The sequence below is a fragment of the Heterodontus francisci genome, chromosome 18, assembly GCF_036365525.1.
Source record: "Heterodontus francisci isolate sHetFra1 chromosome 18, sHetFra1.hap1, whole genome shotgun sequence".
NCBI classification, from domain to species: domain Eukaryota; kingdom Metazoa; phylum Chordata; class Chondrichthyes; order Heterodontiformes; family Heterodontidae; genus Heterodontus; species Heterodontus francisci.
Genome location: NC_090388.1, coordinates 60,087,219 through 60,108,170, shown reverse-complemented (window position 1 = coordinate 60,108,170; position 20,952 = coordinate 60,087,219). Strand labels below are relative to the sequence as shown.

Below are 20,952 nucleotides of genomic sequence, written 5' to 3'. Positions count from 1 at the left end.
CTTTTTTTATACAACGAGTGGTTAGGATCTGGATACACTGCCTGAGAGTGTGGTGGAGGAAGATTCAATCGTGGCTTTCAAAATAGAGTTGGATAATTATCTGAAGAGAAAAGTTTTGCAGATCTACAGGGAAAATATCGGGGAGTAGGACTAGTTGTGTTGCTCTCACCGAGAGTTACCACAGTCATGACAGGCTGAACGGTCTCCTTATGTGCTATTACCATTCTGTGTTTCTATGCTGTGGTCAACCATGCCAAAGGCTGCAGGCAGCTCAAGAAGGATGAGGAGGAATAGTTTACCACGTTCACAGTCACATAGGATGTGATTTGTGACTTTGATGAGAGCTGTTTCAGTACTGTGACAAGGGTGGAAACCTGATTTGGACGGATTCAAACACGGTATTGTGGGAAAGATGGCCATGGATTTGGGAGGCAATGACACATTCAAGGACTTTGGAGAGGAAAGCGAACTTAGAGATGGGCAGTAGTTTGCAAAGAGGGATCAAGGGTAAGTTTTTTGAGGAGCGAGGTGATGACAGATTTGAAGGGGAGAGGAAGAGTACCTGAGGAGGGAGAACCATTAGCAATATCAGCTAACATGGGGACCAGGAAGGGAAATTGCGTGGTTAGCAGTTCAGTGGAATAGGGTCAAGGAAGCAGGAGGTTGGTTTCATGGCCAAGGTGAGCTTGGAGAGGGCAGTATTTGTTACCCATTCCTAATTGTCCTTGAGAAGATGGTGGTGAGCTGCCTTCTTGAATTCATCTGGTGCGCGTCACCCACAGTGCTGTTAGAGAGGGAGTTCTAAGATTTTGATCCAACGACAGCGGAGGAACGGTGATATAGTTCCAAGTCAGGGTGATGTGTGACTTGGGAGGGGAACTTGTAGATAGTGGTGTTCCCATGCTGCCCTTAGAGGGGAAATAGAACGAGATGTGAGTTTAGGGCTAAGGTAGGGAGAAATTAGGGGAAATTTGGCCATGAGGCTTAGGGGAAGGGAGGGAAGTGGCAGAAGCAGCTGAATGGATGGTCTCGCTCTTTGAGACAAAGAAATCCATGAGCTCCTCACACTTGCTGTTGGAGGTGAGGATAGAGGAGGCAGCAGAGATGGGCTTAAGCAGACGGTTTGTGGTGAAGAGAAGGCATGGACCTGTTGGGCAGAATAGCCAGTTTCTGTGCTGTAAACACTATGTAATGTAATACTATGTAATAAACCGATAAAGATAGAAAGGTTAGGGATGATTTGATTAACTTGTTTAAAATAGTGAAAGGCACAGTAAGGGTAGGTAGGAAAGGACTCTTCCTTTTAGTAGGGGAATCTAGAACAAGGGGACACAGAGGTGATAATGTCTGTAGTGTTGATGCATATCGAGTGCAGGCAACCTATGTTAGCAGGTGCTAAGGTCTGATATAAAGAACAAAGAAAATTACAGCACAGGAACAGGCCCTTCGGCCCTCCAAGCCTACGCTGATCCAAGTCCTCTATCTAAACCTGTCGCCTATTTTCTAAGGTTCTGTATCTCTTTACTTCCTGCCCATTCATGTATCTGTCTAGATACATCTTAAAAGACGCTATCGTGCCCGCGTCTACCACCTCCGCTGGCAATGCGTTCCAGGCACCCACCACCCTCTACGTAAAGAACTTTCCACGTATATCCCCCCTAAGCTTTTCCCCTTTCACTTTGAACTCGTGTCCCCTTGTAATTGAATCCCCCACTCTGGGGAAAAAGCTTCTTGCTATCCACCCTGTCTATACCTCTCATGATTTTGTACACCTCAATCAGGTCCCCCCTCAACCTCCGTCTTTCTAATGAAAATAATCCTAATCTACTCAACCTCTCTTCATAGCTAGCGCCCTCCATACCAGGCAACATCCTGGTGAAGTTAGATATGTGCCTTACTATGCCATTGCATCACCCTGGTTACCACTGAGGGCCTGTCTAACAGTAATATCATGCATTAGGATTGTAAGGTCTCAAAAATAATGTCAGGAAAACGTGCACCCTAGTCCTCTTGAACAGGGCCCATAAATGATGGACCTTTTTGATGGAACAATATGAGTAAATTTGGGTTGCCCCAAAGTCACCAAATATGAATTATCACAAGTGCAACAGGACATAGGGAGGCTAGCAGAATGGGCTGACAAGTGGCAGATGGAGTTTAATATAGAGAAGTGTGACATGATGCATTTTGGCAGAAGGGATAAGGTAAGGCAATATAGACTCAATGGTGCAGTTCCAAAGAGTGTGCAAGAACAGAAGGACCTGGGGGTGCATGTGTATCAATGTTTGAAGGTGCCAGGACATATTGAGAGAGTGGTTAGCAAAGCATATGGGATCTTGGGCTTCATAAATAGAGGCATAGAGTACAAAAGCAGGGAAGTTATGATAACCCTTTATAAAGATCTGGTTAGGCTCCAATTAGAGTATTACATCCAGTTCTGGTCACCACACTTTAGGAAGGATGTGAGAGTCCTCGAGAGAATGCAGAGGAGATTTACCAGAATGGATCCAGGGATGAAGGATTTTAGTTACAAGGTTAGGTTGGAAAAGCTGGAGTTGTTCTCCCTGGAGCAAAGCAGATTGCATGGAGATTTGATAGAGCTGTGCAAGATTATGGCAGGTTTATATAAGTTAGACAAGGAAAAACTGTTATAAAAACAAATTACTGCAGGTGCTAGAAATCTGAAATAAAAACAGAAAATTCTGGAAATACTCAGCAAGTCAGGCAGCATCTGTGGAGAGAGAAGCAGAGTTAACATTTCAGGTCTGTGACCTTTCATGATGTTTGTTTAAGGAAAAACTGTACCTTTTAACTGATGGTACTAGGACTAGGGGACACAGATTGAAGGTTTTGAGCAAGAGTTGCAGGGGAAATATAAGGACAACCTTTTTTTATCGCAGCGAGTGGTAATGACCTGGAACTCGCTGCCTACGAGGGTGGTGGAAGCGGAGACAATCGATGATTTCAAAAGGAAATTGGATGAACACTTGAACGAAATAAACTTGCAGGGTTATGGGATTGAACGGCGGATTGGGACTGGCTGGATTGCTCTATGGAGAGCCAGCATGGACTTGATGGGCCAAATGGCCTCCTTCTATGCCGTAAATTACTCTATAACTCTAAATGCCTATTTTAAAGCACCAGTAATGGGTGCTGGATAGTTAGCCTGTACAGCTACCTTGGTTTCTGTTCCTTAAAGAGGAGTTTACTTGGTAGTTGCATCAAGCAACTGTGTGTATACCTAAGGGTTCTTTGTTTATCTGGTTTCTTTGGGTTTCATTACTTCATTTACATCAAACTGCACCATCCATGAGTATCAGCTGAGCAAATGATTAATTGACATCTGCCTGAATGCCTCTATGGAATCCAGTTTCCCCTCTTTTTACCTGCTGGCACTGGAAGAAAACATACAGGGTCAGAAGAAGCATGCAGTATGGGCCCATCTAGGTATCCAAGATAACTAGCTATTGTGTACCTTACACAACCTAGTCTTGCAAAGGGCTGGTGGCTGGAACTGGTGGAGAAGGAAACTTGCCTCAACCAGTGGATATCAGGCACATTTATATAAGACAGGCTGCAAGCTTTATCATATGTTGGCTGCAGGCTTCGTTCACATTAATTGGGCTACAGGACAAACACAGCCGGCAAAAAAAACTAAATATGCTAAAATAAGGTTATGTTCTGTATTTGGGAAGTAGGTGAATAGCTGATCGAAAGCCATGCATTCTTATGCTGTGGTGAATTTTATGATGCAATGCAGTTAAGAAGTATTGTAACAGTGTCATTTTATGCAATTTATGAGTCCACTTACTTTAGCAACCTTTAGGAGACCAGTAAATTTCTTTCTTAGCTGATCCCCTGATTTGATCACAGATGAAACAACATTCACTCTTTGTACTATCTGAATGTAGGTTGCTCTCACACTACTTTTCAGAGTGGGACGGTTCTCTGTTTTGAATAGCGCCACCCTTCTCTTCAGTAGTGGCTTCAGTAATATTTTTAATCAGTACTTGGAAGATAAAAGGAAAAGATAACAGACTATGAAAGCTGGTAGGGAAAGTAATATATTACAAAATTCTAAAATAACGTATTCAAGTTTGTGTTTTACTGAAATTGCACTGCTACATTTGGTGTAGAAAATAAAAGTAGTATCACAGATAAATATGGGATGTAAATAAGGCCTGACTGCCAACATCGGCTGTGCCTCCCATGGGGAGGCCCAGATGGGTGTCCTACGCCAGAGAGTTTGATTTTCCCCTTTTATCTCCAGCCCCAGATGCACTCTCCATTGAGATCCAGTTCAAACCAACACTTAAGATAAAGATTGCCCATCAGGCTGCAGTGTTCATAAGAAAGCAGTGCATTGAAAAGTTACATCATGCTGCAGATACCAGTTGGCAACTTGACAATTGCAGACCAGTGTTTACTGACTGGAGAAAAAACAGACAACTACTCACAGGGCATGGCAACAGTAACATAACTAATGTTTGTTATTGATTTTTAAATAGCTGGCTTGCTTTATTATTTATTTTTAAATGTAATTCCACAGCACTATTAGTTCTCCCAGTGGTGCCACTTTTTATTTTATCTTTAAAGAATGAAGGAACTAATTTCCGAACCCAGCCAGCATTGGTTCTCTCTGAGTCAAATAGATAGATGTGATATTAAGAAATCAATAGCTTCCAGTGAAAAGTGTATAAAATTGATGAGCAAAACAAGTTTTCCAGAAAGTAAAGATTTGCGATGCGTCAGATCTAATGCTTTCTGTGACTTACCAGCAGTAGCTCGGCACTGTAGTTTTCATGGCATTTTGTTTCATGAGCTGAGGTTGTCCACAAGGAATTATCTCCCCTTTCACTAAGAGTAATAGGTGAGACTTCATGAGAGGTATGTGTATAGACACTGGTTAATTTGGAAATCATCTCTAAACCGGTGGAGCAACACCTGTAAGTAATGATTCATCAATGTCATTATTACAGATTTTTCTAATTACCCATCCCTCCTGTAGAATTAGTTGGAATATTGGGGTGAAACTGCATTATTGGCACTTCTCACATATTGTCAGATCTTTGGCTGAAAGTGATGAGAATCCAATCTATATTCAAATTATGATTCACGGTGGTGGCTGGATGTTGATTGTTGGCTGATCTTGGGATTATGTTTCTCTGCACTCTTAGCAGGGAGATTCAAAGAGGGAAAGGAGAGGAGATAAATAAAATAACTTATATTAAGTGATCCAATCTTGGATGTAGTTAGAATGGGTCTGGACTGTGGTGCCCCACTGTTGAATGACCTGCTAATACTCACCATCAAGAATAGCTAGTACTAGGGTGAGGGCTACTTGTGATTGTGGAACTTTATCTAATATGGGTCAATGCTTTGAGGAGAGAAGGGGAAAGTAAAATATCCTAATAGTAAATCCATGGAAGATATCTAGAGTTCTGTCGGACTTAGAGTTTCATGAAATTCTATATTTTAATTTGGGGAGTTTAGTTTAGTTTAGAGATACAGCACTGAAACAGGCCCTTCGGCCCACCGAGTCTGTGCCGACCATCAACCACCCATTTATACTAATCCTTACACTAATTCCATATTCCTACCACATCCTCACCTGTCCCTATATTTCCCGACCACCTACCTATACTAGGGGCAATTTATAATGGCCAATTTACCTATCAACCTGCAAGTCTTTGGCATGTGGGAGGAAACCGGAGCGCCCGGAGGAAACCCACGCAGACACAGGGAGAACTTGCAAACTCCACACAGGCAGTACCCGGAATTGAAACCGAATCGCTGGAGCTGTGAGGCTGCGGTGCTAACCACTGCGCCACTGTGCCGCCCCCCAATCGAGATAATACTGGGAATGCCAACCTTCCTTGAGCTTGGCTTTCTTGTAAAAGGATGTTTTTGGGGGCTGTGCCATGGTTGATCACACCTGTGTTCCAAGTCCAAAGATTGTGCCTGGGCTCACCCATCACCCATCACATCGGCACAGTGGCGCAGTGGTTAGCACCGCAGCCTCACAGCTCCAGGGACCCGGGTTCGATTCCGGGTACTGCCTGTGTGGAGTTTGCAAGTTCTCCCTGTGTCTGCGTGGGTTTTCTCCGGGTGCTCCGGTTTCCTCCCACAAGCCAAAAAGACTTGCAGGTTGATAGGTAAATTGGCCATTATAAATTGTCACTAGTATAGGTAGGTGGTAGGGAAATATAGGGACAGGTGGGGATGTTTGGTAGGAATATGGGATTAGTGTAGGATTAGTATAAATGGGTGGTTGATGTTCGGCACAGACTCGGTGGGCCGAAGGGCCTGTTTCAGTGCTGTATCTCTAATCTAAAGAATGGATCTTAAAGACCACAAGTATGTCCAAGGTTGCCTGAATGGCCTGTTCTCCAGAGTCCAAAGATTCACAACCCTCAGAGAAGAGATTCCTCCTTATCTCTGTCTTAAATGGCCAATCGATCCCTTATTCTGAAACTATTCCCCCTAGTTCCAGATTTTCCCACTAAGGGAAACATCCTCTCAACTTCTACCTTGTCAAGGCCCCTCAGAATTTTATATATTTCAATAATATCACCTCTCATTCTTCTAAACTCCAATGAGTATAACCCCAACCTGCTCAACTTTTCTTTATAAGGCAACCCCTTCATCCCAGGAATCAACCGAGTGAACCTTCTCTGAACTGCCTCCAATGCAAGTATACCCCTCCTTAAATAAGGAGATCAAAACTGTACACAGTACTCTAGGTGCAGCCTCACCAATGCCCTGAAGACTGTAGATTGTAGTTGCGTGAATGGGGAGAACATTTTAAATACCCATCATTCTGTTCAGCAATGATTTGGCACTTGCCAAAATCTTGGAATTGGATCAAGTTTCCAGCTGTAGAACAGAGGTGAGCTGGAGTGATTGCAATGAATTAGACCTGGAGATTGGATGCAATGGGCTTGAGAAGCAGGTCAGGTTGAATCAAATCTAAATTCCAAGTAGGCCGGTTTGTCTGGCCCTTCTTTTAAATACATTTGAGTTAAATCTCTTTGCAATAGAAGAGTGTGACAATAGACTCCTCGTTAAATCTGCCTCTTAAAGCTAGTATTTAGATTTTTTGGAATTTTATCAGTTCTAAATATTTTAGACAAGGAGTCCAACCACTGTGCATATCCTTAAGTATAGAAGCAAGTGTTGTTTGGTAATGTCTGAAGCTGACTAGAAAACTTATTATGCTATTAAGATCTTTTTGGAAGAGATGTTTCAGGTACAGGCTAGGTACATTCCAACAAGAGGGGAAGGCAGGGGAACCAAAGATAGGGCTCTTTGAATGACAAGGGCGATAGAGAATATGATAAACAAAAAAAGTCGTATATGATGAATGTTGGTGAATTCTTCAAGTGAGAACCAGGCCAAATACAATAAGTTGAGAGGGGAAGTGAAGAGGAAAGTAAAGCTGGCAAGAGAAAATTTGAGAATAGAATGGCAGGTAATATAAAAGGGAACCGAACAATCTTCTACTGACATATAAATAGTAAGTGGGTGGTAAGAGCGGGGTGAAGCCTATTAGGGACTAAGAAGGTGATATATGCTTAGAGGTGAAATGCGAGGCTAGAATACTTAATGAGTACGTTGTATTGGTGTTTTGTAAGGAAGAGGATGCTGACAAAATATCGATAGAAGCAGAGATGGTAGAGATAATGGATGGGGCTAAAATTGCTAGGCAGGAGGTACTGGAAAAGCTGACTATGCTAAGAACATACAAACATACGAATTAGGAGCAGGAGTAGGCCACTTGGCCTTTCGAGCCTGCTCCGTCCTTCAATAAGTTCATGGCTGAACTGATTACTCCACATTTCCACCTATCCCCCAATAACCTTCCACCCCCTTGCTTATCAAGAATCTATCTACCTCTGCCTTAAAAATATACAAAGACTCTGCTTCCACCGCTTTTGAGGAAGAGAATTCCAAAGACTCACGACCCTCTGAGAGAAAAAATTTCTCCTCATCTCTTTCTTAAATGGGCAACCCCTTATTTTTAAATAGTGACCCCTAGTTCTAGATTCTCCCACAAGGGGAAGCATCCTTTCCACAGTCACCCTGTCCAGACCCTCCAGGATCTTATATGTTTCAATCAGGTCACTTCCTACTCTTCTAAGTTAGAGTGGATAAGCCGCCTGGTCCGGATGGCTTACATCCCAGGTTGCTAACAGAAGTGTGAATGGAGATAGCAGAAGAGCTTGTCGTAATCTTCCAATCTTCTCTAGATACTCTTCCAATCTTCTCCAGGTAAGCGGGAAGTGCCAGAGGATTGGAGAGTAGCAAATATGATACCCTTGTTCTAAATAGGGTGCAAGGACACTCCTGGTAACTACAGGCCAATCAGTTTAAAATCAGTGATGAGTAAGATTTTAGCAACAATAATCGGGGAAGATATCAACAGGCACTTGGAGAGGTTTGAGTTAATTAAGGAGAGCCAGCACGGATTTGTAAAAGGCAGATTGAGCTTGACTAATCTAATTGAACTTTTTTGATGAAGTAACAGAGAAGGTTGAAGGAGGGAATGCGATGGATGTTGTCTATATGGATTTTAAGAAATTGTTTGACAAAGTGCAATACAAAAGGCAGGTTAACAAATTGAGGCTCATGGAATAGGAGTGTCAGTGTCAGTTTGGATAAAAAATTGGCTTAAGGACAGAAAACAGTGAGTCATACTAAATAGTTGTTTTTCAGACTGGAGGATGGTAGATAGTGGTGTTCCCCAAGGGTCAGTGCGAGGACCACTGCTTTTTTGATCGATATAAATGACTTGGATATTGGAATACAGAGTAAAATTTCAAAAATTGCCAATGGTAATGTGAGGTAATGCATTTTGGAAGGTCTAATGCAGGTGGGAGGTATACAGTAAATGGCAGAACCCTTAGGAGTATTGACAGGCAGAGAGATCTGGGCGTACAGGTCCACAGGTCACTGAAAGTGGCAACGCAGGTGGATAAGGTAGTCAAGAAGGCATATGGCATGCTTGCCTTTATCGGTCGGGGCATAGAGTATAAAAATTGGCAAGTCATGTGGCAGCTGTACAGAACCTTAGTTAGGCCACACTTAGAATATTGCGTGCAATTCTGGTCGCCACACTACCAGAAGGACGTGGAGGGTTTGGAGAGGGTACAGAGGAGGTTTACCAGGATGTTGCCTGGTCTGGAGGGCATTAGCTATGAGGAGAGGTTGGGAAAACTCGGATTGTTTTCACTGGAAAGACGGAGGTGAAGGGGCGACATGATAGAGGTTTACAAAGTTATAAGCGGCATGGACAGAGTGGATAGTCAGAAGCTTTTTCCCAGGGTGTAAGAGTCAGTTACTAGGGGACATAGGTTTAAGGTGCAAGGGGCAAAGTTTAGAGGGGATGTGCGAGGCAAGTTTTTTACACAGAGGGTGGTGAGTGCCTGGAACTTGCTGCCAGGGGAGGTGGTGGAAGCAGATACGATAGCGACATTTAAGAGACATCTTGACAAATATATGAATAGGAAGGGAATAGAGGGATATGGGCCCCAGAAGTGCAGAAGGTGTTAGTTTCGGCAGGCATCAAGATCGGCACAGGCTTGGAGGGCCGAATGGCCTGTTCCTGTGCTGTACTGTTCTTTGTTTGGTACGAAACTTGGAGGTGTGGCAAGCAGTGAGGATAATACCAATTGACTGCAAAAGGACATAGATAGGCTATCAGTATGGGTAGACAAGTGGAAAATGGAGTTTGAGAGAAATGTGAGGTGATGCATCTTGGCAGAAGGGATTAGGGAAAGGCAATATGTACTTAATGGCAGGTTCTCTGCCCAATTAAGTTTGATGAGCAGGCTCTTGAAGCTGGAAGGCCAATCAGAGGACTCCCAGCTTCAGAGGTGCACCTGGCTGCAGTAAAAGGTAAGTAACTGTGAGGGCGCTTCAACAGAAAGGTGCTCACTCAGCCAGTTTTTTAAGAATTTAATTAAAAACTACAAAAAGCAGCCAGGCCACTACTTTTGGGGTGGAATCCCTCTACAGGGTGGCCTTTGGCTGCACCTCCACTCAGGCAGGCACAGTGGATCTGTAGGCCTGCCTAGGATACTGGCCCCCTGACCTGCAGCTGGGTTTCCACCTCCAGGCAGTTAAGCTGCACACCATTGTGTTGGGAAACTGAAAGCTGATAGGAAAATCCAAGTTGGCCTCCATTACTTACCCTTAACATGGTTCTTAATAAGCCTTATTAGCTGCCCAGCTCACAGGGGTGTGCAGCCTTTCCAGACCCTGAACCTGTCTTGGCCAAAATGGCCACCGCCAGGAATGGGTTCGGGAAATCGGCATGCCAGACCGTGCTGGTATTTTTGGGTCCCATCTGCATCTGCTCCCAACTTTGGCAGGGACTGAAAATTCTGCCCTATAACTCTAAGTCTGATGTGTCTTATAGAATTCTATAGCACAGGAAGAGCCCATTCGGCATAGAGCAGCCAAATATCAGTGTCAGCAGAGTGAATGCACCCTGAAATATAGTGGGCTGCTTTCTGAACCCATGTTGTAGATGCCGCTTGCTGTTTTTAACCATGTTACATTTATATCGTGGGATAATGCCTTGGGTATGCAGCTGACTCACCGCCAATATCTCGCAGCTGAGAGTTGATGAGCATTGACAGCTGTAGTCATGTTGTAGGACGAGGCCCTGTGGCAATGCATGGCCAGAAAGTGTTTTAAGGAAAAAAAAATGTGGAAATTGCATTCATTTGCTCATTTATTAGAAGGATCCCCAGCGTTGTCCACAGGGTTTGCTGTGTGGGTGGCTTTGATTCTAAAACTTTTATGTTGTTAATCCCTGTAGACAGCAGAAATTGCCCTGGCAAATCTGAAGAGTAAATATGAAAACGAGAAAACCATGGTGACCGAGACGATGATGAAACTACGAAACGAACTCAAGGCCCTGAAGGAGGATGCAGCGACCTTCTCATCCTTACGTGCCATGTTCGCCACCAGGTGTGAACACTTGATTTTCTTGACAGTTGAAACTTATATATTTTAGTTGTAATTTTTTAGGAGGAGGAAGGGTTCCATCATTTACACTGAAGGGTGTCCAATATTAGACCATTAAACTCCCAGTTTATATAGGAGGTTTGTTGGGTCAGTCTCACTGAATATTTGAGGGAACACTGAATAAAGGTGTTATGGGGAAGCTTGGTTGTATTCAAACTTCTATCTTCATGCCAGCCTTGTCCAGTGTATTACAAATGCTGGCACTGGATTTAAGGTAGATTTTGCTTAGTCCATTATCCTGGTGATTCAGCACTCCACTCTGCGCTACAAATGCCATTGTATTTATTGGCTGCCAGATCAGCTTCAAATCTGCTTGATATAGTTCCTGATTGGCTAATTCACTGATCATGACAAAATTAAGAATTATAGTTCCTGTTATTAGAGGCTACAATAATGTTTTGTACTTCAGTTACGTGGATAGATTGGAGAAGTTGGCACTGTTTTCTTTGGGGAAAAGAAGGCTAAGAGGTGATTTGATAGAGGTATTCAAAATCATGAGGGATCTGGACAGAGTAGTTGGGGAAAAACTGTTTCCATTGGTGGAAGGATCGAAAACAAAAAGGCACAGATTTAAGGTAATTGACAAAAGAAGCAATGGTGACGTGAGGAAAAACTTTTTCATGCAGCGAGTGGTTAGGGTCCGGAATGCACAGCCTGAGAGTGTGGTAGAGACAGGTTCATTCAAGGCATTCAAGAGGGAATTGGATTGTTATCTGAAAAAGAAGAATGTGCAGGGCTATGGGGAGAAGAATGGAGAGTGGCACCAGGTAAATTGCTCTTTCAGAGAGCTAGTGCAGACACAATGGGTTGAATGGCCTCCTCCTGTGCTGTAACGATACTATGATACTCTTATCTAGCGAGCTTCTCTAGCCCATCCACTGTAGTATGACAGTTTGAGTGCCTTTGTTTTGTTTCATATTTTAGTAAGTTAAGTGTATGTTCTGGTCGGTTAATGTTATATTACAGTAAAAGCCTCTTAATCGGAAACTTGCATAGGCAGGAATTTATTTTCTTTATTCAATTGGTCCCATTAGCCGCACACTATAGAATGTTAGTCTAAGTCTGTTCCACATAAGCTGCTCCCCATGAGTAAACTTTACATTCAAAAGGAACCTTTTGGTTCTCCTGATCACTCTGTAACTTTAGTCATTGAGTAAGCTAAGCCCACACAAACCAGGAAGGTCCTGGTTCAATCCCCAACAGTCCCGAGTTAGCCAGAATGGTTGGGGGGGAGCAGGGTGGGAGGGGTGGGGGGCGATGGATGTGGTGATAGTAGTGATGGTGGTGGTGAGATCTTGAATGGTTTTTGTAGTTGATCCCAGTGTGCTTGGAATCAAGAGAGGAAATTTTCCAGGTTTCCCACTACTGATCATCATCCAGTAACCCTCTACTGGAAGCGCGTGTGTAGATGTGGGAGAGGATGTGATAGCTTGCTTTCAGGGCTCAAACAGAAAGGAGCCTTGGGCAAAGTTCCCATGGGAGGAGGGGGAAAAGACTAGTTTTCAAATAGAAAAGGAGCTCATTCAGAGACTTCCCAAATATAGGTGAAAAAATGAAAATGTTGTATTCAGAAACACCTTGGTGCTGTGACGTTCAGCGCTAAGTGGTAAGTCATGGATTTCTTCCCTTTTTGACCACATGGACTTTCCAGTCTCAGTACCATGAATGAGGTGGACCTGGTGTCGAGCAGAAGCTAGGCATTTACCCACAGGGAAGGAGGTGGGAGAATTGGAAGGCAGATCACTAATGGCCACCTTACTGCATCTCCCAGTGAGTGGCTCAGAAGCAGTGTTTGAAGAGACACTGGGTGCAGAACCTGCCCATCTGCTTAGCCAAAGACACCTGCATGATGCCTAATAGAGAGGGCAAGAAAATTCAAAGATAAACTGTAATGCATGCTGCTGCTGAGTAGACTTAAAGTAACTGATAATATCATTATGTGCATGTATGCAGCTGTAGGAATATAAAACGACTAGTTTTTGAAAAATAGTATTTTCTGTTTGCAGTAACAGGACAGTTAGTTAAGCCTTGTTAAACTGCTAACAAAATACATTTCCCCAGAATAGGTAGAAAGTTAAAGGGGCACAGTCTTCATAAAATGGTTGTTTAGCAAACCTTTTATTTTCAGAACAAATTAAGTTGAATGTACAGCAAAGAAACAGGCCATTCGATCCAACTAGTCCATGTTGGTGTTTATACTTCACACGAATCAGAAACGGGGCAGGGGCAAGGAATTGTCATTTTATTCACAACAATGTGGCACATGGTGATGCAATGATTCGTTCGTGCAGTTTACTCCATATCACATGTTTGTAAACTGATGAAAAGCTTTGCCAAACACTTGCTGATGAAGACAGTGGCCCATAAAAGGGAGATTAAAAAGTCAGTGAGAAGAGTTTTTCCAACCTGCGGTCACACTTGAGACTGACTCTCCCCCCAACATTCTCAGGGAAGTCAGCTGGTGGACGGAGCTTCTGAGGGACAGGGCGTCAGGACACTGCTCCACTGAATACTTTTCCCTCATTTTAATCCCAGCTCAGGTTCTCACTGTAACCTTTTATTTGAGGTAAGATTTTCAAGGACTTTATCCTCGCACCTCTTTCCTCCTGTAATGGAATAAACTTCCCCTCCTCCCACCTTCCTTGGCACCTTCACATTGGCGATGTTTTCTGCACAATCAAGAGAAAAAAGTATTCATTCTCAATCAGCTTTCAGTCACCTTTTCCACCTTCCACCAGCTTTTGAATGGAAACACTTAAACTTTGAGTCAAGCCAGAATACACATCAATGAAGAGACTGGTGGTTTGAGTAGTTGGAATTAGTTATCATCTGGGAGAAAAATTGTATAATTTAAAGATCTCTTGTGCACTGAGTATAACATATAATTGAGCACCCCATATCATTGGATTTTCTCGCAAAAAGGGTGTATTTTTTTACTTCATTCATGGGATGTGCGCATCACTGGCAAGGCCAGCATTTATTGTTCATTCCTAATTGTCCTCCAGAAGGTGATGAGGAATCGCCTTCTTGAACCACTGCAGTCCATGTGTTGTAGGTACACCAACAGTGCTGTTAGGGAGGGAGTTCCAGGATTTTGACCCAGCAACTGGTAAGGTGTGCGACCTGGAGGGGAACTTGCAAGTGATGGTGTTCCCATGTTTAAGCAACCCTATATATATGTGTAAGAAAATAAATAATTTTCAGTTAGTAAGCCTGTTACTTTTGAAATTTAAGAGTTTTAAACAAAGTCCTGCCCTTGTCCTTCTAGAGGGTAGAAGTTGCAAATTTGGAAGGTGCTGTCACAGAAGGCTTGGCAAGTTGCTGCACTGCATCTTGTATATGATACACACTGCAGCCACTGTGCGTTGGTCGTGGAGGGAGTGAATGTTTAAGGTGGTGAATGGGGTACCATTCAAGTGGGCTGCTTTGTCCTGGATGGTGTTGAGCTTCTTGAGTATTGTTGGAGCTGCACCTATCTAAGTGGAGAATAGAGACTTGTGCCTTGTGAAGAGTGAATAGGCTTTGGGAAGAAAGGAGGTGAACTACTTGCCACAGAATTCCCAATGTCATGCAGGCCCTCACCTGCCAAGAAAGAGGCACATTAATTTCGCCACATGGACATTAAATTTCAAATTGTTGCTGGGAAGAAGAGAAGGCCTGTGACAAGGGGTTGCCAGGCCCCTGGCTGGAAAGGCATCTTTGCATATTAACAGACAGTGTTTGGAATAAAGGAGCTCTCCCCTGCTCCAATACACTCCACAAACAGACATGGTCAAAACAGTTAGTCACATGACTAACCTGCTTGGCAGTCTGGGTTTTTTTTCTAAATTGTATAGTTTTGAACTGAAAGCTAGCAAAAAGCAGAATGCTGCTGGACCTCCTCTCCTGTCTGTCTGCTCCCATCTCTTTCTCACGTAACTCCAAAACCTACTGAAGACACATGAACCCCAAGAGAGAAAAGTCTCCTACAGTGAACAAGTTTTCAGAAGAATGATGGGCCCCAAGGAAAAGCAAGATATACCTACCATCAAGGACTCTACAGTGAGCTCGAAGAACCGTAACAACAACTCTTCAGATATTGTCTCAAACTTTTCCACTTTAGTTTTCTTCTGCTCTTTCTGTTCCTATTTGCATGTGTGTATCACGTATGCATGCTAGTGTGGGCGTATCGTGTATCCGTAGGTGTTAACCGAATTAGAGTTTAAGTTTAATAAATTTCACTTTTCTTCTTTAAACCTGAGAAAACCTGTTGTGCTGGTTTCTTTGCTTTATAATTGGAAAGTGGTGAACAAGGATTCACCAAGGGGAGCTAAAAACATGGTGTGTTTAAAATTAAACACTGTTACTGTAGGACCAGGTGAAGGTTGAAAGGGAACCCTGGACCTCTTTGTCACCTGGTCATTACACCAGCCTTTAACCTGCTCTTGTAGCCACAGTATTTATGTACAGCTGGTCCTGTTATATTCTGGTCCTTGGTAACCCCTCCCACAATGTTGATGGCGGGGGTTTCAGTGATGATAATGCCATTGATGTTAAGGGGAGGTGGTTTTACACTCTTTTTTGGAGATAGCCACTGCCTGGCACTCGCGTGGCATGAATAGTTCTTTCCATTTATCCGCCCAAGCTTGTGTGCAATTTTCATAAAGTTGGACTTAACAAAGGACTTGGACTAAAATGCTGTTTGTGTTATTACATGATTAGATGCAAGCTTATACCCTTGATTTTCCAAATGGTGAGCATTTGATCTCAGCTGTACTGCTCTGTCTAAGTGTCTGCAGAGGGGAAGAGAAACAAGCAGATGCCAAATTAATCATAATACATTTCTTAGGCTGACTAACCAGCTAGAGCAGTTTGGCAGAGTCTGCAGTGGGTAATGTAAGTATAATTCCAGTCCCTGCTATACATCAGCAGTAATTTGGAAGAGATGAGGCACAACATTTGTCTTTTGTCTTGCTGTATAAGGGGTGGGGCGGGGGGGGGGGGGGGGGTGGGCGGTGAAATAAGCTTCATTTGTTTTCTTAATTGCTATCCAGTAATCCTTGCTGGAAGTGCTTTTATGGCTCATGCATTGGTAATGGACATGTTGGTGAGTTATTGGAACAGTGCCAGCACCTGATGAATCCATTACTCTGCCTTCACAACAGCATCTTGCTTTATCCCCACCATAATCTGTCAGACCCTACTCTATCTGGACTTCAGGATGTTATCCCCTTGTATCTTCAAAAGATGTCTTCAGAAATATCTTCAGAAGTCACTAAAAACTGATGGACAAGTACATAAAATAATTAAAAAGGCCAATGGAATGTGGACCTTTATGTGAGGAAGGCTGTAATACAAAACGTTGGAAGTTACGTTCCAGCTGTAGAGAGCTCTGGCTAGCCCCAATCTGAAGTACTGCATTCAGTTCTGGGCACTTCACCACAGGCAGGATTTTGGTCTGGTCCTGGGTCCAGCACAGATTCACCAAAATGATATCTTTCATTAGAAAAGGGAATAGTGCGAGAGGACTGATGGATGGCTAATATCATTCCTCTATTTAAAAATGGAGATGGAGCAAGTCCAAGGAACTGTAGATGAATTAGATTAACATTGGTGGTAGGAAAGTTAATGGAATCCTTAATCAAAGATGTATTGGAAAAATATCTAGAAACTGAAAATACATTGAAGAGTAATCAGCAGGGATTCCAAAAGGGAAAGTCATGCTTGACCAGCCTCATTGAATTCTTTATAAATAGGGGCATAGAGTACAAAAACAAGGTTGTTATGATAAACCTATATAAAACACTGGTTGGACCTCAACTGGAGTATTTGGAGTTATGGGCTCCGCATTTTCAGAAGGATGGTAGAGCATTAGAAAGGGTGCAGACAAGATTCGTGAGAATGCTTCTGGGGTGAGGAACTTCTGTTATGTGGATAGGTTGGAGAAGCTGGGGCTGTTCTCCTTGGAGAAGAGATTACGAGGAGAGTTCAAAATCATGAGAGGTCAGGACAGAATAGATAGGGAGAAACTGTTCCCATTGGTGGAAGGATCCAGCACCAGAGGACACCGATTAAAGGTGATTGGTTCTTTTGCCAATCATGACATGAGGAAAAACCTTTTTACACAGCAAGTGGTTAGGCTCTGGAATGCACTGCCTGAGAATATGGTGGAGCAGATTGAATCGAGGCCTGCAAAAGAGAATTGGAAAATTATCTGAAGAGAGAGAAGTTGCAGGACTAAAGGGAAAAGGTAGAGGAGTGGGACTAGGTGAGTTGCTCTTGCAGAGAGCCAATACAGACACAATGGCCAAAGGCCTCCTTCAGTGCTGTAACCATTCTGTGATTGTATGAAAATTCGTTTAAGTCACATAAGGCAATATTAAGGCAGATGATCAAAGCTCGGTCAAAGAGGTTGGTTTTAAGGAATGCCTTCAGGAAGGAAAGAGGTAGTAAGGCAGAGAACTTTAGGGAGCTTAGGCTTGGGCAGCTGAAGGCACAGCTGTCAATGGTGAAGTGTTAAAAATGAGATGTGCAAGAGGCCAGAATTGAAGATGCATAGCTATCTTGGAGGATTGGAGGAGGTGACAAAGATAAGGAGGGGTGAGGCCATGGAAGGATTTGGAAACAAGGATGAGAATTTCAAAATTGAGGCATTGCTCATCAGGAACCAATTCAGGTCAGTGAGAACAGGGGTGATGGGTGAATGGGACTTGGTGCAAGTTAAGAAAGCAGAGTTTTGGATGACCTCAACTTTATGGAAGATGGAAGGCTGGCCAGGAGTTCATCGGAATAGCCAAGTCTAGAGGTATCAAAACATTAATAAACTTGCAGAATTGTAGTTACTCAGACTGGCAAAAAGTGGGAAGTGGTATTCTATAAGGATCAGTTTTGGGACCTCTGTTGTTCCCCATTTACTTCAATGATTTGAACTTGAGAAGCAGAAGTACAATTTCAAGATTTCTGGACAACACCAAATTGTACAGTGCAATTAACACAGAGGAGGACTGTGACAAAATACAGGAAGACATTAATAAACTTGCAGAATGGGCATGTAATTGGTAGATAGGTGATTGGTTGGTGAGTATTCAGTATATTTTTAATAGTAGGATAGTGGTTTAAACTAGGACTAGGAAACTATAAAGTATTGTATTACATTTATAGCTTAACTAGTTAAAGTAATTAATACATTTCAATCAGGTAAGTATAACAGTGAGGAAATTGGTAGTAAAAGTATTAGCACAGAGCAGGTCTAGAGTGAATAATTAAAATTAACAGTTTATTCAAGGTATTAACTAGACTCTAAAAGAGGGAATAGAGATTTTTTCTTAGATCATGAGACCTGCTGCTTGCAATTCCTGCACTGTGTGTCAACCTCAGGACAAGTCTTGGGGGACCACATCTGTATGAAGTGTCTCCAGCTGCTTGAGCACGAGCTCAGGATTTCTGAGCTTGAGGGGCAGCTGGAGTCACTGCGGAGCATCAGGAAGGATGAGAGTTTCCTGGTTCGTATGTTCCAGGAGGTGGTTGTCCCACAGGCAGTGAGAGTTCAGGATAGTGTGACCATGGGTGACCATGTAGAAGTGTAGGAAGTGATAGGAGATGCAGCAGTCTTTGGTGTGTGTGCCACTCTCATTTGACATGAAACTTGGGGATACCCTTGCAGTCTGAACATACATGTTCTGTGAAGCAGCCACTTGATCTGCATTTGGCCTACCCAAAGTAGAGGAGACTGCATGATGAACAGCGAATAGAGTATACCAAGTTGAAAGAAGTACAAGTAAATCGCTGAATAGAAGGATATGTTGATAGGGTTAGATGAAGAAGAGTGGGAGGAGGCTTGTGTGAAGCACAGCCACTGGCATGCAACTTTTGGACTGAATGGCCTATTTTATGTTGTAAATGTTGTGTAATACTGGGGCTAAAAAAGTTAAATTATGAGGGCAGGTTGCATAGACTAGGCTTGAATTCCCTTGAAGAATGAAGATTAAGTGGTGGTCTAATTATATGAGGCATAGAAGATAATTAAAGGATTCGATAGGCTAGATAGAACTACTTCCTCTGGTGGGAGACTCCAGAACAAGGTGGCATAACACTAAAATTGAAGCTGGGCCATTGAGATGTGATGTCAGAAAACACTTTTTCACGCAATGGGTAGTGGAAGTCTGGAAATCTCTCTGCAAAATGCAATCGAGATGAGGACAATTGAAAATTTCAGCAGTGAAATTGATAGTTTTTTGTTTGGCAAGGGTATTAAGGCTTATCGAACTAAGGCAGGTGAATGAAGTTAAGATATAGATTTGCCATGATCCAGTTGAATAGTGGAACAGCCTCTTGGTGCTGAATGGCCTACTCCTGTTGCTATGTTTCTATGGATCTGCAAACTTTTACTAGCCTATGCCATTTCTTCAACTACTCCTACTATCAGTCCCTGTTTCCCTCTTGGAAATTTAATGTGCTCGTCCAATCCTGATGAAAGGTCACCCCTTTTACTCTCACAGTTCCAGGCCTGTTGTCTTGCATCTGTACTTTGCAAAGTCATAGAACCTGTTAACTCTCCATTATCCATTACATTGAAAGTTCGAATCAATAATCACTGGTAGGGTTTTTGGCTGAGTGTAATAATCTTTCTTACATTTGGAGCTTTTTAGTATGTCACTTATCATCACCTAGGACATCAAAATCGTTAACAAGATCTAGAACTATGTAAAACTAACAAAGTACCATTGCAGGGGCATCCATCCATTTTATATTAATGGGAATCAAGCTTCCTCTCATTTCACTCCATACATATTGTAGTTGATAACTCATCATTGGACTATCTTGCTATCCGCTTTTCTAGCTCGCCTCTAATTTCAATAGCATCTTTAGGAGAAAAGAGGTCTCCATGGTACTTCATTGAGGTGTAATAAAAGAAATGAACGCCAAGCCAAATAATGAGAGATCAAGTGGATTACCCAATAGCTTGGTCAAAGAGATTCATTTCAGGCAGAGTCTTTAAAGGAGAAGAGGGAGGGAGCGAAATGGAAGGGTTTAGTTAAAATCCAGAACATGAAGCCTAAGCAGTTGAAGGGACAGCCCATGATTATTAGATTCATGTGAAGCTACAGTCAAATGTATGGAGTTTCAGGGAGAGAAAGGCTGTATGGCTGCAGAACGTTAGAGACAGCTAGGTCTTGAGATGATTTAAACACGAGGATGTGAATGTTAAATTGGAGGTCTTAGTAAACTGGATGCCAGTGTTGGTCAGCAAGGGCAGGCAGGAGTGATGTGTGAGCAGAATTTGTGTGGGATAGAACGGTCATATACAACTGAGTGGTACGCTAGGCAAATTCAGGGGCATTTAAGAGTCAACCACATTGCTGTGGGTCTGGAGTCACATGTAGGCCAGACCAGGTAAGGACGGCAGATTTCCTTCCCTAAAGGACATTAGTGAACCAGATGGTTTTTTACAACAATTGACAATGGTTTCATGGTCACCATTAGACTAGCTTTTTATTCCAGATTTATTACTTCAATTTAAATTCCACCTTTTTCAGTTGTAGGATTCGAACACATGGCCCCAGAGCAATACCCTGGGTCTCTGGGTTAATAGTCCAGTGACAATACCAGTACGCCACCGCCTCCTCAAGAAATGACTGAAGGCACTGGATACTGTAAAGGCTGTGTGCTCTGACAACATTCCGGCAATAGTACTGAAGATCTGTGCTCCAGAAATGGCCGCACCCCTAGCCAAACTGTTCCAGTACAGCTACAACACTGGCATCTACCTGGCAATGTGGAAAATTGCCCAGGTATGTCCTGTACACAAAAAGCAGGACAAGTCCAACCCGGCCAATTACTGCCCCATCAGTCTACTCTCAATCATCAGTAAAGTGATGAAAGGTTTCGTCAACAGTGCTATCCAGCAGCACTTGCTTAGCAATAACCTGCTCAGTGACA

The 20,952-nt window shown here is 42.9% G+C and overlaps 1 protein-coding gene across 2 annotated transcripts in view; it reads left to right on the top strand.

Moving 5' to 3' along the window:
* The window catches only part of bicd1a (bicaudal D homolog 1a), a 298,487-nt gene that overhangs the window by 225,254 nt on the left and 52,281 nt on the right, over positions 1 to 20,952 (top strand). For both annotated transcript variants that reach the window (XM_068050823.1, XM_068050822.1), the window contains exon 6: positions 10,826 to 10,977. In XM_068050823.1, the coding sequence (XP_067906924.1) occupies positions 10,826 to 10,977 (152 nt within the window). The remainder of the gene's footprint in view (positions 1 to 10,825; positions 10,978 to 20,952) is intronic.